This window comes from Myzus persicae, unplaced genomic scaffold (genome assembly GCF_001856785.1).
Source record: "Myzus persicae strain clone G006 unplaced genomic scaffold, MPER_G0061.0, whole genome shotgun sequence".
NCBI classification, from domain to species: domain Eukaryota; kingdom Metazoa; phylum Arthropoda; class Insecta; order Hemiptera; family Aphididae; genus Myzus; species Myzus persicae.
Window position 1 is genome coordinate 326,109 of NW_019102723.1, and position 17,987 is coordinate 344,095.

The 17,987-nt window shown below is 32.0% G+C and overlaps 1 protein-coding gene across 1 annotated transcript in view; it reads right to left on the minus strand.

Moving 5' to 3' along the window:
• LOC111033002 (neuroligin-4, X-linked-like) overlaps positions 1-17,987 on the minus strand; it is a 318,532-nt gene that overhangs the window by 49,356 nt on the left and 251,189 nt on the right. Inside the window, exons 6-7 of the mRNA XM_022313528.1 lie at positions 14,562-14,817; positions 14,269-14,491 (exon numbers count right to left, since the gene is read on the minus strand). Of these exons, the coding sequence (XP_022169220.1) occupies positions 14,269-14,491; positions 14,562-14,817 (479 nt within the window). The remainder of the gene's footprint in view (positions 1-14,268; positions 14,492-14,561; positions 14,818-17,987) is intronic.

Below are 17,987 nucleotides of genomic sequence, written 5' to 3' on the forward strand. Positions count from 1 at the left end.
GGAACTCGAATTTGACACATTTGTATTTGATTAACCAAGGCACTGAATTCAAACGTGACACATTGTAACTCTAGACTATTAGTCAAAGGCGTGCTTTAAGAATGTCCCAACATTGTTAAATCCCGTTATTCCGAGAACATAGTTTAATCTCTAGAGGGCATCCGGCGTGGACTGTGGAGACGGTCGAGAAACCAACTTCATTGAATTCCTTAAAACGAACAATTCAGTAACTTAAAACTAAATTTTCCTTTAATATATTTTTTATAACGTAAACAATTTAATGTAAATACTGCCTAGATTATAAAAAATCAACAAGCAAACAAATTAATTTGATTAAAAAACTACATAGCTTTATAAAATTTAAAAAAAAATGGAATAAATTAAAGTTAAAAAACCTGATTCAATCGTTTGTAAACTGTTTGTAACGTATTATTCTTAAAATAACATGTAATAATAATACAAGCCATCTATTCAATAAATGTAAGATGTATTGTTTTTATACAAGTAAAATAATAACATAAAAACTTTTAAGAAACGAAACATAGCTATCATCTTGCAAACAATAAAACGTATCAATGACAGTATTGTACATTATTATCACGTAATGGATTATGTAATCCGCTACCATGCTCATTGCAAACGAAGGCACGTAAATAGTTAATTAAAAACTCGTCGACTTATCTTTTTAGTTTGACATTAGTAGTTATCATTGGGATTTTTTTTTTATATTTAACCCTGTATTGTAGTTGATATTATTACAGATCATTTTAATTAGCAGACAAGTGCTTGCCAACTATATTTTATAAGCGATTTAATTAAAAAAAGCCTTTTTAACTTCGTTAAAGCAAATCGATCAATACAATTTCAAAAAATAGTTTTTCGCTGATGTGAGATATGTGTTAAATAAGAGCCTAATATACACGATCTTGTAAGTATATCATAAATATCTCATAAATATATCACATGTTACACCTATTTAATATAATGCGATTGTTGTTATTTTGTGAAAACATTAATCAACGCAGTCATAATATTATAGACAAAACAACGAGAAAATCAATTGTATATTCTATTAAAACGTAACAATCCATAATCAACCATACGCACATGTTTGAAAATAGTATTTTTTATTTTTATCTCAAACTAGAGCAACGTTATATTAAATACATACAATACCTGTTTTCAATCCATTGATTTTATTTTCTAGTTTGGCCGATATCGAGTACATAAAAACTCAAATATTGAGCTCAGAGTGGCTGGGTCATTATTTTTCAGAATTACAGTTCGTATGCGTACAAAAAAATAATAACGGCACCATAATAATTGAATTCCTTATGCTTGTGTATTGTGTGTAATCTGTTTCTTAGTAAATCCGTTTGACCTCTTGAAATCTGCATAACACCGAGTATTGAGCTCTGGAATTTCTTCGTACGCCTTGGGAATATTTTGATCATTTCTACCTCAGGCACATTACTTATTCGTTACTCGTACTCGTTCCCTGGGTGCAAATAGCTTGCATTTATCTGCACGTTCTCTCCCCACAGACACTTAAGGTAATTCCCAATAGCGGTGAGAAACGACGGAATTTTCAAACATTATGTAAATATTTTTTTTTTAACATACATCTAATTTCCGTTTTAGATTTTATTAAATGACCATTTTAGTATTGTACGTTTGTCCTAACGGAAGAAAAAAATTCTGCTAATATTTAATATTTATTATATCGAAATAACATACAAAGCCTCAGGAAAAAAAACTAAATGTACGACCGCTGCATGATTTATTGCAACGGAACGGCACAGTATTTGGTATTATTTATAATTTGTGTTCGGAATTTATTTCAATCGTTTTTAGTCCCGGTTGGATTAGATTGAAAAGTTATATGCGTAACAAATTATAATTAATAATACCACTAAATAGAATATCCTAACAATAGAGAAAACTGGGAATTTCAAATAAAAAATGAAATACACAAAACTACAGCTTTTCAAAATAAATATGCATTGTGCATATTTTCAATGCATTACAATTTACAATATTACATGTTATATTAGGTACTTACTACTATGTTCAGTTTAAAATTTGTAAATTACATGAATGACGTATTTGTAAAATGTACAGTTATTTTATATTGTATACAGAATGCACTAAACTGTAAAAGGAATGCTTTATCGAATTCTAAATAGAAATAACATCAAATACCAATAAAACGTATAGGTACTGCGTCGTAATAGAATTATGTTTTAATCAATCATTTAGTTTCTTTAATGTAACTAAAACGGAATTTATAATTCGAATCAGACTTTTCAAACATAAGGAGAATTTTAAATAAATATCTCTCTTGTTAATGGAATAGTAATAGAATTTGAAAAGTAAGGAGTTCGAAAAGTTTTAAGTTAAAAAACGGCTGTAAAAACATGATGTTTGAAATAAAAAAAAATGATATTGATATGTTATTATTTTTACTCAATCCATCGCTTAAATCATTTAAAGTTTTTAAGATTTTTTAGATGTATTATTTTTCTCATTACAATATAATAATATTATTTTTGTGGTAAAAATAATAACAATGGTCAATTTAATAATTATTATTACTCATTTGAGTTAAATCGTTCAGAAAAACGACTAAACGTGTCTTATGCCCTTTTGAAAGTTGCACCGGATTTCTGGTAATCCCTCTTAGATCTTTCTCTCAGAATTTAACGTCTAGCAGAATTCAGTAATAGTGCAATATACTCTTCCGTGACAAATGAAAATGAATATCGTAACCTTTACCGCTTAAAGCGTCGGCCGTAAAATGTATGTTACTTTTTATGGAATGTTTGAGTTTTATATTACGAAATAGTCATCTAGTGTAAAGTTCATCTGAAACAGCTAATTTGATTGATTCGTAATTTAAAATCGCACATATAATTTACGATACCTGCAAAGCCGAAGGAAAAAAAAACCGATCCACTCTGATCACGACGTATGTTTAGTAAATAATATATGTATATAAATAAAGTACTAACATATATTTCGTGATTCCGAGCATTCGTATTTCACACGATATTTAAATTTGAATACATATAGTACACACTGTAATTGTATATATTATAGTTGTTTATATTATTAACGAGAAAGGTAGATGTAAAGTCTTGGATTACAGTGCACGACAGATGATATTATCAAAAGGAATAAAATATAGTGTGTTTCACGCTTTTCTCCGTGTTGGTTTTTATCAAAATAATATAGGTATACATATTTTTTTTAGAGCACACCACACCCACTTTTGTTATATTCGTTTAACACAATAAAATTTCGTTCAGTAGTTCTTGTTTGGTTTTGTTGGTTCTAATACTGTAGTTCACAAACCTACCACCAAGTTCAAATATAAATTATTAAGTTTTCAAAGGTTTTATAAATATTTTAATTAAAAAAAAACTGATTTGAAATTAAGTAGGTGCCTATCCAAGACAAAATTAAATTTGTATGATGGTAGGAAACAGGTATATTATCGATATTAAGTATTAGCTAGGTATGAGGATTGAGGATAAACACGTGGCTGGTCAATCTATATAATATTATCTAAGACACATGTTTTATTATAATACAACAATATAGTTTTTGAACTATGATTTTTCGTTTAACAACCGGACGATTGTTTCATCTAAACAAAGACGTCATAATCTACTTTAGACGGTTGTTTAAAATACAATGATCACATTTTGTGGGAAAATCTAAAGGCAAGATAAAATTCAGTGGCAATATGTCTATTAGAATCACTGACTTTTAGTCTCGCAGGAAACGAAAAAAAAAGTAAAAAGGAGAAATGGTTGAGATATTGTGTTGACCGGCGTATTTCTGCTCACGTTTTCGACTGACACGAGTACGTTTTCGTTTGAGAATAATGTTCTGGTCGACAAAACATTTCGACTGGTACGTGTTTATTGGTTTGATATTTTTGAAATCGCTATTCGCCGGAAATTGAACGGTGGAAGCGGATATCCCTTTTTTATTAGGTATATGCCCAGCTTGATCACCCCTCCACTTCACAGAGTGCCATATCACTGCACATAGTGGTTCACTAAGGTTCTTCTTGTTTTCGTTGACGATCATCGTATGGCACGTGCTATTTTCACATTTTTTTTTTTGACTGGATAAAATCCAATTGAAGATGACCGGTCGGAGGGATGTTAGGTAAACCTCGGAATTTGAAAAACCTTTTCGTTGTGATGACCGAATTGGAGAGAGCATCATCGTAATAATTATACTAGTCCTTGATTTTGGATGATATTTTACTACATAATATATTACATATTTTTCAATTCAGTCTTACATTATTGCCATTGCAGGGTACGCAATATAACACATGATGCTATGTTTTTGAGAAACTCCTTTCCAGTGTTCAAGTAACGATACTTAGATATTATACCATAGATATTCGATATTCATCAAAGTCGGTTTGATCAATACTTTCGACCTATTGGAAGCTTTTATCTATACTACGTGTTCTATTGCGGTCACCATAGCTGTACGATTTTAACGTATTAGTAAATAAATTTCTAGTCTGTTTAAATTTATCTCCACCTTTCAAGTGTGTTCAATAAGGTCACTGTTAAGCTTTTAGTTTAATAATATTTGTCTACTGCCTGCTACGTTTCACCGTCGTATTGGAATTCAATAGTTCTATGAATCTTCTCGTAAAAAAAAATAATCAAATGTCGACATTTATTGCCCGTCAAACTATTCACCTGACATAAATATGCACTTCGAGTTTTATTCATCTAATAAACTGTATTAACTTCAAGTGTGATTGAATATCGCCTGAAATAAAGTTTCCTGTCAACTTTCACATTATATGCTATTGATACGAAAATAAATAAAACCGTATATTATTAAACTGTCTTATTTCGATAAAATGTATCATCTATAGCATAAATATTATTTATATATAGTATATACATGTATATACATAAAAAGTAATTTTAAAATCAAATTGAAATTACCATTTTATCACTTTTCACGTCAGTTTGGACTATTTTTGATTATCAATTGCATATTTATTTACATTTTGAAAATACTAATCGGATAATGAATTTTGAATCAACCATACCTCAAACTTTTTTTAAATATGGCCAAGAAACTGTAACTGATAATGATGAGGATATCTCTAATCTCTTCTTAACTTATTTTTTTTTAGCGTATAAATGCATTATGGGCATTTTCGTGCAATTGAATTCACCATCAACTGAACAATTTAATACGGACAGGTATGACAACCACGTCTGACAACATTTAATATTTCTCTCAATCTTCTAGTGATTTTAATCTGCCGCATTTAACGATATAACTGGTGAATTCAATCTATTCTATAACTTATTCCCTTTTTTCGTTAAATTAAAAATCATTAGAGTGAGACTTTTGTACAGTTAATCAAGAAAATAAATTATAATATTTGTTATTTTTAAAAAGGACTCAAGGCCAGAATTATAAATTATCGAGCTGATACAAAGGGTTTAATAATGTAATCGCCTGCGACTCGTCACGGCTTTCTTATCTATATAATTAGTCATGACTCATGTTGGTTATATTATTTTTTTACAAATGTGGTGACAAAATAAATTGTTTGTACCAATAATTTGGGTATTTAACGAGAATAAATATTTTGAAATGACTCACCGTTGCTTTATACAATTATACTAGATTATCGATGGAATTCAAAATATAACCATTAATTATGAGGTACTATCCATAGTAAAACATTTAAAAAAAAGCTGTTATGATTAATATTAACTTCTAATTTTTAAAAAATTTAAAAACAAATCATTATATTTAATTATTTAGAATATTTTGTTTTGTTCAATTGTATACATTTTTGTTTTTGTAAGAGTTTAAATAAATGTATACATTTCAATATTACTGTAGTTGTTACTACCTCGTTGGGAAGTTAATATACCTAATAAATAAATACACGATATACAGGGAGTGATGACACCCCGTGAAACTTTGTATCAGGAATATAATTTGAATTAATATTTTAACTACATTTCTATGGACATGTGTTTCTTATTATGTCTCTCGTTATAATTGTACTGCACTCGTAAATAATATAATCAATAAGAAAACGTAATCGTATTTATGTACAAACCCGTGGTGTATACAACATGATACAACTATTTATACTTAATAAATAGTAATTACAAACGATCCGTTGGCGATAAAGTGTCAACTCAATCATAGTTTTAAAGCAAAAATAGCTATAAATATTTAAGAAAAGCAATTAAATAGAAACTGAATATTCAGTCAAACATTTCAAGTTGGTAAATTTAAATCCTTTACGAAAAAATAACTACAGATGGTACGTATATTTTAAATTATAATATATTAGATATTTTGTATTATGTATTTCTGTATTTTAATTAATATTCGATTTGTAATTAAAAATTATTCTAGTAAACCTTGTAATACATACACAATAAATATTAAATCCCTCCCGAGTAAGAAATATTTAACTAAAATGTATTTACGTCGGTTAATAAAACACATTTTATAAATAAGATCAACATTTTTTTTTAATTTATAATAATATACACTCGTGTGTACTGTACGAGTACATTGTACCTTTATAGTATCACAGTTTCTACTACATGAAATGTTTTTTAAAAGTTTTTTTTTTTGAAAAAAAGTAAAAATCTGGAACTGGAAATCAATTTTATTGAAGCAACGAAATCAAATTAAATAATCATGCATTTATGTAAGATAATTTATTTCAAGAAAATTGGTTTTCTTTCATAATATATCATTGCTTTCAATTTAAAAGTAATAATGCAATACACGACTATCTCGTCATACTTGGTGAGTGAACCAGAAGAGTGCCAAGGGTACCATGGGCTTTTGTATCCTGTCTGGATGTTAATTTTTTTTTTTAACTATGTATTTTGCTCCCATTTTTCTCATCTATTGACAATTAAATTGAATGCGAAATTGAAAATGTTTTTCTTTCTCAGATGTCAGAGGTCCGACATCTCTGGCAGTGCGGTACTTTACGGAGAGGACCGTTCACCGTTTTCAATTGACCCAGAAAAAAATACGACGAACGCTTTTTCTATCCATTATTTGTTCGCTGTTAATTTAACGTTTTCCCGTCTATTACGACGACACGAGTGAATTTCTGACAGCAGTCGTTGTGCTTTTGGTCTAACTTGGACAATCCGGAGTTCCGGAAACGCGGGTTGCATCTCCCACGAAAATGTTGTCGGGCAAAAAACAAATCGTTCAAAAGACAATGCATTGGGAAATGACGATTATTATTCTTTTTATTATTATATTATTTTATACCTCCTGTGTGATAATCTGTCGCCGTGACAAGTCTAACGCAAGCGGCGCAAGAAGTCGTGTATTATTATTTTCGTCATGATAATAATAATTGTCGTTAAATACATACATAATATATATATACGTATAGATATGGGAGCTAGAAGAAGTTTTTTTACCGGTCGTTTAGCGTTTGGTTTTGAGTATTTTTTTTTTATTTTTCGAGATTACATGTCCAAAGCACTCGAGATGGTCGGTCGGGAAAAGATTCATTATTCGGCCGTTTAGAGTCTCGAGCACCATTCATTACACCCGTGCTGACAGTGTATGTTATTTCCTTAGGTGAACGGCAAAATGGACAGGCGGGGAGTGGAGCAAAAAAGAAATTAAGCGATCCGGAGATGGAATGACGGAGTTTTCTCATTCCTGGGCCGGTCCTTCATCATTTTTCCGCGGACGACGTAATTGCTATACCGTCACAAGCAATAACAACGGGGCCATATCTCCATCTCTGTCCGTCTGTCTGTCTCTCCCTTTCTCTGTCCCTTTCATTTTTACTCTCACTCCCTCTTATATCAAACCACCCCCATCGAACCCCCCGACACTTTATCCATCCGTCCGCCTGACCTACCCTGCCCATAGGCGAAACTCGAGTTGACCGATATTTTTGGTCCGGGCTACCGAAAGTTGGTACATTAATATTAGAATAGCATTGAGCAATGCATCTGTTTATCGGAAAGTCGTAAAATTAAGTGTGGTGACAAATTGATTATAAATATAAAACATAGTAGTGTGTGTGTGTGATAATTGTGGTTGGCCGAGATAACCTATATAAAAATATTATATATTATCAGCTGAATACAATCTCGATGTTTTAACGCGTGACAGTTTTGAAAAAAAATTTCCTTTAGCTTAGATCAACTGTATTTTTAAAGTTTAAATAAATAAAATAATTTATTGCCTTTTTTAATGAATAAATAATAAACGATATTTTCTTTTTCTTATGGTTTTCAGAAATTGAATATTTTCAAAGGCCTCGACTTTTCTATAACGCCCACATTTAATTCATAATAATAACAATTTACTATTACCATATTATAATAAAAACATTAAGTAACATAATATTATGATTTATTTTATCTTGCCGATCTTGGGACACAAATAACATTTGCCTTCTAGGTCCCTATGATACATAAATACAATTTTATATTTTATAGTCAAGTAAAATACTTATATCTATTCTGTGTCGTAATATTTAATATTTAGTACTAACGTTCTACATAAACTATTTTGGGTATTCCCAATGGTAAATAGAATAAACAACAATTAATACTGCTGTCCATTCGAAAACAGAAATTTCGTACACATCCAATAGTTTGTTTGCCAGGTATTTATCTTCAATTAGCATATTTTATATTTTAATAAGAAAAATGGTTTTAACTATTTTATTTTTCAATGTTGTTCATTAACAATTTTTTTTATAACATGAAGATTCTTGAGTTGAGTTTAAGCATAGGGCTTTTTTAAATGTTTTTTGCAGTTAAAACGTTAAAATGTTTTCACATTTGATTAATTTAGAAATATAAAAATACAGTGTACAAATTAGGTAAAAAAATATATGTATCAACTCTAGTCAAAGCAACGGTGAACATTGTAAACCCACTGTATTTCATGTGACATTTATAGATGGACGCTACTCTCCAGAATTAATATTATTACTTAATCTTCCGACGTCATGAGAATTTGGTAGCCCTCTAAAATATTCTCGATCCCCGGGGTCGAAAACGTCTTAAGGCATTATTGCTGGTGGTAAATATTCGTATCTCGGATAAAATATACATGAAGCTCAGTATTATTTGCCTAACCTACAAGACTGCATCATTAGTTATTTATTCTGGACGTTTGGATGGGTCCTCCCCCCCCCCTTGCAACGAGCTACTGGTATATCAACTGGACTGTGTATATCGGTATTAAACCGACTCCGAATGATTGCACGTGAGTTTTAATGCGTATAGGCATACACGATAAACAAAACATTTAGGTTGCGACCAGATTGCAGCCGAATAAGAGTCGTTGGGGGGAGGGGGAAGTGTACCTGTATGCTGTCGTAAAACGTCTAGAGCGGACACTCGCGTACCTAAAGTGGTGGTTAATTGAAAAATATTCCTCGTCCCCGTTTTATCCGCTCCGCCGCTCCGCCGGTCGGTGCAGTGGGTGAGAGGAAGTTAACAGCGGCGATCGGTTAGGGGCGGCCAGGAGCCGGATGGACGGTAAATAAGGGCGCGGACGCGGTGGGTGTGTTTATATATATATATATACAAGACCTGCGTTATAAATCAGAGACCGGGCCAGAAGAGTTCAACACGAACGTTGTTTGTCTTTTATTTCCTGCCGGTCTTATTCATTACTGTAGCTGCCTCCCCCAACGTCGTCCGACCCGTCCGCGAACCCAATGTCACAAATGAAATTTACCGCCTCCCCCCTCCCCACACCACCACACTCCCTATCGACACAGCATACGACCCCTTGTCCCCGTAGGTCCAGATAGGTCGATTTCCTTTTTATAGCCATCTCCCGCCACCGCCGGCAGCCTCAACGTCGCTCGCCGCATTTTTCACATCCCTTACCGCTCGTGCAACACCACCAGCCACCACACAACGCCCGTTGGCACTATCAAAAGTTCGAAAAGTTACTCTCAACACTCTCTAAAAGAGTGATGGTGAAAGTCGCTTCTACCTCCATACACCATTACAGTGCAAATAAATACTATACATAAAATATTATACTTACACGATTTATTATCATACGTCTGTAAGAGTTTGAACCTATAGTTGCAGTCATATAATAATTAATAATATATTTTATATGTACCATCAGAATGTATAATTGATAACCAGGCAAGTATAGATTCACATGGTTATAGATAAGGTTGTTTTTGATTTTTTTGAAAATCATATCATAGTATTTGTATGTAGTATATTATAAAAAACTATTTAAAAATTACAACTCCAAGGAAAAAACGCAATAATTATTAAACACATTGAAAACCTTCTTAAGGTTATAAAAATTAATATTTTGACAAAAAAACCATATTTATCTTTAGAGTTTAAAAAAGTTCAAAATGAAATGCTTGATAGAACAAACATAATTTTATATCTAAATATTCTAAATTCAATTCGATTTGAATGCGGCTTTTTATGACAGTTTACGTAAAAATAGACTTTTCTATTATATACTGATGAAGCATACAGCGTAATCTACAATTAGTACAATTTTTTGAGGTCAGCAGTTGTCAAACACGATAAATTCTAAATGACTACAGTTTCTACATTTTAGTAATAAATATTATTTTTGTTAACATTCATACAATAATATTATTATCCATATATGTATTTATCTTCACATGACAACAAAATAAAAAATCTGTGCCAATTTGGTCAGTAAATTCTTACAAAATGAATTTCTTTTTTATTGTTGCCATAAAATCATTATTTTTATACCTACTATTGTTGAAAAAACCAAATTGATAAATATTGATTTGTAGCGTAGATACTCAGGATAATACGGGTAGATTTTGAATGTGTCAAATACGAATAGATATTATCATACTATTAAATAACCTTGACGATCGGGATGCGTAGGAATTTTGAATTTTATCTACCCTTCTCCGAGTAACGGTGATCGCGGAGTTACTATAATATTGTATACCCCCCTGCTAAATCCAAAGACCGAAAACATAGCAGCTATTTTCCTTCCCACTCGTCTGATGGCACGACGATTATATTATTGTTATGGGTATACACAGTTTTCACATCAAACTATTATCGACTTGCTTGTCCAACGGACGGAACATTTTTTATCGAATCCAAAGTACATATTTAATCTTTTTTAGTAGGTTCACAACTGTTTTGTCTCCATTTCTAATTTAGTTTTCATTAATAGTTGAGCGACGTCTTCACACGGTTTCCTCAAAATCGATTGAATTTTCACATCTCAATGATTGAATATCAGAATAGCCTTATACAAACCATCTCAATAATAATGACTGATACAAGTGGCGCAGTTCTGCTGCAAATGGTGTGACACAACATTTAATAATAATTATACAAGCATAATATCAACTATTTAAGTGGATCTGGACATCGATATTGTTGAATTTAAATAAACTCAAAATGAAGTTTTATAGTCCACAAGAGGTGGGCACATTACAGGTTTCCAAAATTTTAAGAAGCACCCTGGTCATCACTGCGGTCTTATATCGTAAATAATAAAGTGTCAGGTATGCGATTCAAATATTTTCTGTAGAGAATTTCTGATTCTGGCAATTCTGCACATTATTGTAGTTTCAATCTATTTGTAACAGATGTCTTAGGTCATTGAAAGATATAATACTTATTTTATTTGTGATGATGAAAGTAAATGTATAAGTTCTCAAATTATATCAATAATAATTATTACAGCTATTGGTGTAACGTTCAATAATAATTTACTAAACGGGTCCTATATCACGCTTAATAGTCATGAGGCAAGAGTTTTGTGATGTGTGGTTTTCACTTTTCACTACACCTTCCAGTCCAACCAAACATCAACTCACCATATTACTATATTAGTTTGTCAAAAACACACTGCTCTTTATATTGCATTTTTTGTAGGTATACTAGGTAATTTACATTTACTTACCAACTTTCAATTTCTTAGTAAATCAAACGGCGTTTCAAGTTCCTGGTTCCATGTAATGTGTAAACAATATTTATTTCAGACATATTGTTATCGGAGTATTGCCACCCCTGCATCCACATCCGTTCGTATGCTTGCTTATTGTTATTTTTTTTAACCTGTTCATTGATCACTTAGAATCAGTTTCTGAGGAAATTGGATTTCCCGCCGGGATACAGACGGAAAAACATCTCGTTTTATATTTTCTGTTGCTAGTGTGCATCGAGCAAGTAATACAGCAGATATATAATATGTACCAATAGAATACAAAATAATGTTTTAATGTAACCTCGTACGGCGCTTGATCATGTTACAATCACTCCATTAATAAAAGTGCCTGATGCGAAAACTAACATTTCAATATATTTTTACCTTCGACGAGTCATCCGTTCTGGGAGTTTGTTCGTTCAAGTTATACGCGTTGATATTATGGCATTTCATCGCACTAAAATGCCGATTGATCATTATGCATGGCACGGTCATATATTTTCTAGGAAATGTATAGCAAAGCAAGCCAATGGTGTGATATTATGAACTCGTACTACTGCGTTTCGTCATTGATGATTTTAGTGTAAATGATCGACGTCTGTTTTTAAAATCGAACATAATATGATTAAGTAGGTTTCGATTCATTGAAATCCGACAATGTTCTGCATGGTTTTTTTATATGCTCTTCGGCGAATCAGGGCGACTATAATATAACATGACAACATGAAACAACCTAAAGATTTGAAGAGTGTGAGAATGGTTATCTAATCGAATTTTCTAGGGAAAGAAACACTGGAATGACAAATTTCCCATACATTTTCAAACAGCAAATATAAACACTTTTTATGAAATTTCAACCTAAGCAACCAAGGAGCTATAAATTATAAAATCAACGATACATTTAAACGTGCTTGTATCTATTATCACTCGTCAAATGTTTAATACAATATTCTTGTTATGAGTTTTTTTTTAAATAACAATATGTGTATTAAGAAAAAAATAATATTAGAATTCTTTAATTTAATATTTTCATTAGAAAATAATCACAAAATCGTTGTTACGAGAAAATAAAAAGTTTTCAATGGTTGCTTTGGTTTAGATATCATTTATTTTTATTGCTTTTGAATCATGTTAAATGAATCATCAGCATAGTTCAACTGATACAAATTTAAAAATGCAAATATTAAAATATATAATATTTCATTTTAATCTTCAGATGTAATCGTATTTAAGTATTGATTAATCGTATTTTAATATTTTAAAGTTTTTTTGAAATGTTGAATCTTATTCTGTGTTGTATTATAGAACGTTGTACCAACAGGCAACAATTGTATTGGTAACGATTATTACTAAAAATTATAAAATAAATATAATAATACGACTAAGGTATTTGTTTATAAACCCCAAAACTATTTTTAATTAAAAAGAATACATTTTTACGTTATCGGTATAACAATGTATATAGGTATTCGTTATTGAAAAAGCAGTATTAGTGCTTATTGACATTTGACAGGCACTTGTTATTCACATATTTCTGAACTATTTGTATTGTAATAACTTTATTGGATAGCAATATGGTAACTATACATATTACATTATATTATATTTATTCATCACAACTTTTATTACTAAATACTTAAGTTTATATTTTGGCATACATAATATGCAGCTCAAACGACTATAATACCAGTATGTCAAGGTAAATAAAATTAAACATAGCATTTTTTTATTAACGTAATTTCAACGTGCGCATCATAATATTAAGTCATAACGGTTGCTAAAATTATTTATTTTGTAAACTTTTCATTCATTACATGAAAATATCCAATTTTGAATATGTATTGTTCGGTCATTAATGGATGGTATAACTATTGTGGTCACTTATCGGAATAATATGGTAGGTTGCATTTGGAAATGATAATATTATATTACTATTGTTCAAGTGACTGGCTAGTTGAAAGATCACAGACCAAAACAAATACCGAAATCACTACTAATATCCGGTACCCTATACGCCATACTATTTACACGTATTGATTCCGGACAATATCAATATTGACGGCTAAATCTATATATTAAGAGGAATATTAAATATTGTGTAATACGAAAAAACCCAGGGCCGAACAAAAACGGATGTCGCGTTCCTAACTTGCGTTTAAAATGTTTTCGATTGACATTGAACTGTATACTATATTTATTTTATATTGTAAGACCAAGGATTGAAACCAATTAATCTTAATTTAACCATAGACGGATGTCAGAACTCACTTGTTGATAATCCCCGTACTTCGTCTGGTAATCGAACACGAACAAATACGAGTTCCTGCGATTGGCCGAATGGAGGTCGGCCGTGTTGATCACGGGTGCTACGACTTGGGCGTCGGACAGGGCTTCCAACGTCTCGTCCCGGATGTTCACCGGATGTTGTACCGGTCTGTCCCAGTCGGTGTATTCGTTGACGATGGTCGCCAATATTTCAGTCAAATGGTACCTGAGAGAAAAAAAACCACGTGAACAACACGATTTCGCGAGGAATGGCAGACGGAGTGTCGAACGCTTACTTGTATGTGTTTTTGACGTAAGTCTTTAGAATTTTAGTCCTTCGATCAGCTTCGATACCGTATTGGACATCGTCGCCGGTAAATGCGAAAAACGATTCGGCCCGCACTACACCCAACATCAGATCGAATCTCGACAACCTGGAAAGCAACCGTTGCCGGGCCGAAGGATTAGCTAGAATAGCTGGCCCGAATCCGTTGGCTAAAACCAATTCCTTTGGATCCTCTGGCGGTCTACCGGGTCCATTATCTTGACCGTCTAAAACAAAACAAAAAAATTTGATTTTTGTAGGGTCATTTGCGTGATACGGTATTGTCGTATTGGTGCATTAGCTTATCAACAAGGAAGTGCAGGTATATTTTTCTAATAATGCTCATTAAAATTGTCTATTTGATTGGCAATATTCTTGTAAATGCAAATGCAAATAATAATATTATCATAGTTAATTTATTCCAATTCATTGAAATCAGAATCTAATTTCATCACTTAAGATAATAATATATTATATTATATTATACGAAAAACCACCTCGTAAGCATAATGTATTCATGTGTTTTAGTTTTAAATGTTGATAAGAGACTTTTATATTTTATTTGTTATTATCTTATTCAATCTATTAAAGTAAAACTCTAACTTTTGCTGCATAATAAATTGTCCATTATTCATCGTGTTAAAAATAAACAATTTTTTTAATTAAAAATGTTTACATTAGAGTACGCATTTTCTTAACAAATTTAATATAATGCTTATAATAATATTGTAATATTATTTAGATTTTTCACTTAAGCATCCATCCTAGTTTTCCCGAATTTAATATCATTAAGAAATAATATATTTTTGATTATGTACCTAGGTATTATTTTTATCATATTCGGCGTGGTATTCAGTTAGCACTGAATGATGATAATCGTCCGCCACCACCGGCAGCCATAACAGTCCTGGAGAAATGGACCTAGTCCATATAACGTATATATATCTGACCGCGGTATAACACACGTACGCACACACATACAAACACACACGTAATTATAACGGAAAATTATCTGGTCATTATTTCACATTATTTGTGAAATATCATTAGTATATATTATTATTGTCCTGATAGCCGAATTCCACGCTTATTTGCTACCTAAATATTCTTTCTATTTTCTTTAAATTACTATATTATTATTGTTACTATAATATAAATACTAGCGGGCGCCTGAATTTCGGCATATTTCGACATATTTTATTTTTTGATGCAAATCACTAAATGTAGGTTAGGTTTTATTTATTATTACAGATTACTAATTTTAAGAGAAATCAGCACGTTTTCGTTTAATTTTGTACTACTTAAATCTAATGTAAATGTGACAACGTTTTTTATTATATTATTTTTTGTTAAGTGTGCGACACTATTAATATATATAGACACTACTAGATGACCAGCCTGTGATCCATTATTTTAATTTTGTGAGTATCTATTATAATATATATTTTGTATTCTGTTGGGCAACAAGGTTAGGTTAGAAATGGTCATTGGAAATGGAACTAATTCCATTACGTAACTCGTCCGTATTTGCCGATAATCCCAACCACTGTTGATTTCAACTCACACGACTACACACTCACATTCAGTACACACGCATACACCATAATATTATGTCAGTCTGTTTATAGCGGTAAGCGAGTACCAATAGAGCAAACTATGCAAATCTTATAAAAATATAACTAGACTTAAACCATGTCTAAAACAGTAAAAATAAAAATGCATTGATTTTACTATTTTCTATTTATTTATTTTTATTTGTATTTTTATATTAATATTTACAACTCGGTTTTGAAAGCAGAACAAACAAGTAACAACACAATCGGTGAAACCGATCAAACTTTAATGATTCGGCAGTCAGTGACACGGAAGTCGACCGGAAATCAGTAGACGTAAGATTTATAAATACTTGAGGGTGTCGCCATGGGTCTCGTATCGTGTGCCATGGGAGTTGGGAGTAAGGGTTGATGACTCATCGCCACCGGATTGTCAGAACAACATGAGTTAATCTTACACAGGAAACTGTAAGTTATGGACTCTGATGAATAAATGCATACGAAAATCAGAGTGGAAATTCAGCAACGATCGGAGGAGTAAGGATGTAAAAAATTATTTATGAAAGGTTTACATTTTGTTTCATGTCATTATTGTTGTCACTTGTGATATTTATCATTTAAATTTTGGAATCACTTATATACAAACAACACAATATTATAAGAAGCTCGGAATTAAATGCTATACTAAAGAAATACATTAAGGTGAACAATAAACAAAATATACAAAACGGTTTCTAAACATTGATTTCTGATCACGTGGAAACAACGGAAACAACAAAAGACTCTCAGCGAAAAAGACATCAATAAACTCATAAATCAAATCATAACCATTAGTAGCCGATACGAATAATGTAAAAAAAAAAAAAATGAAAGAAAAGAATAATGTTTAAAAAAAAATAAAAAAAACACTGAAATACACAAATACACACACACGCAAGCACGTCAAGGATTAAACGCATTTGAGAAAAAAAAAGAAAAGAACGACGATAATCAGCGGCCAACTGTATGGGGTTAAGACACACACGATGCTTACCTCGTGAATATTATCAAATGCAAGCTGAAACGCTAAAACTATGTACGTGCACCGTCAGCGAGATTGTTATAATAAACTCGGTCGTCTAAAAGTTGTTTGGCAATATTATACATTCGGATATGGTGTACGATAATGTACTGCCTAACGAGTTTGTATAATGCAATTCGGCCGAATTTCATGCGTGTTACAGCCAACGTTACGCGAGGCTGCGATATCCGAAATTGCGTTTTGTTTGAACTTGTAAACAACGCGTGTATCAGTTTAATTTATCACGTAATCGCAACGGCAGATTGCAGCTGATATACGATAGAATATTGCAGTTGACTACAACAGACAGGGTAGGTGTGGTATATCGCACGGTGACATTGTACATAAACATAGTTCAGTAAGTGCGCCTTCTCCTTGTTATTCGCACACACGTCGCAGGCACGACTGATGTAATGGCCAAACGAATCGTGAACGAAAATCAGACGAAAAGAGAGCGTTAAGAACACATCCTTCACGGTGCCCCGTGCATCGGAGGTGTTTGGGGAGGGGAGGGGAGGAGAGGGGGATGGGGTGGGAAACAGTCGTCAAGGCGGAAACAATTTTATTTTCTGTTGGCGAGACGACGTGGACGTGCGGAAGGGGAAATGACGGAAGGTATTCGATCATCCACTTCCGGGTGTGTGACTTTGGTGGACAATAACAACTCCGCATGGGGGCCAGTGTCGTTCATATAATATAGCAAAATCATATAATATAAGTCAAGACGGTACAAAAAATATACTATACTCGCACGCACACCTTCTCCCCCCACCCGACATTGTAT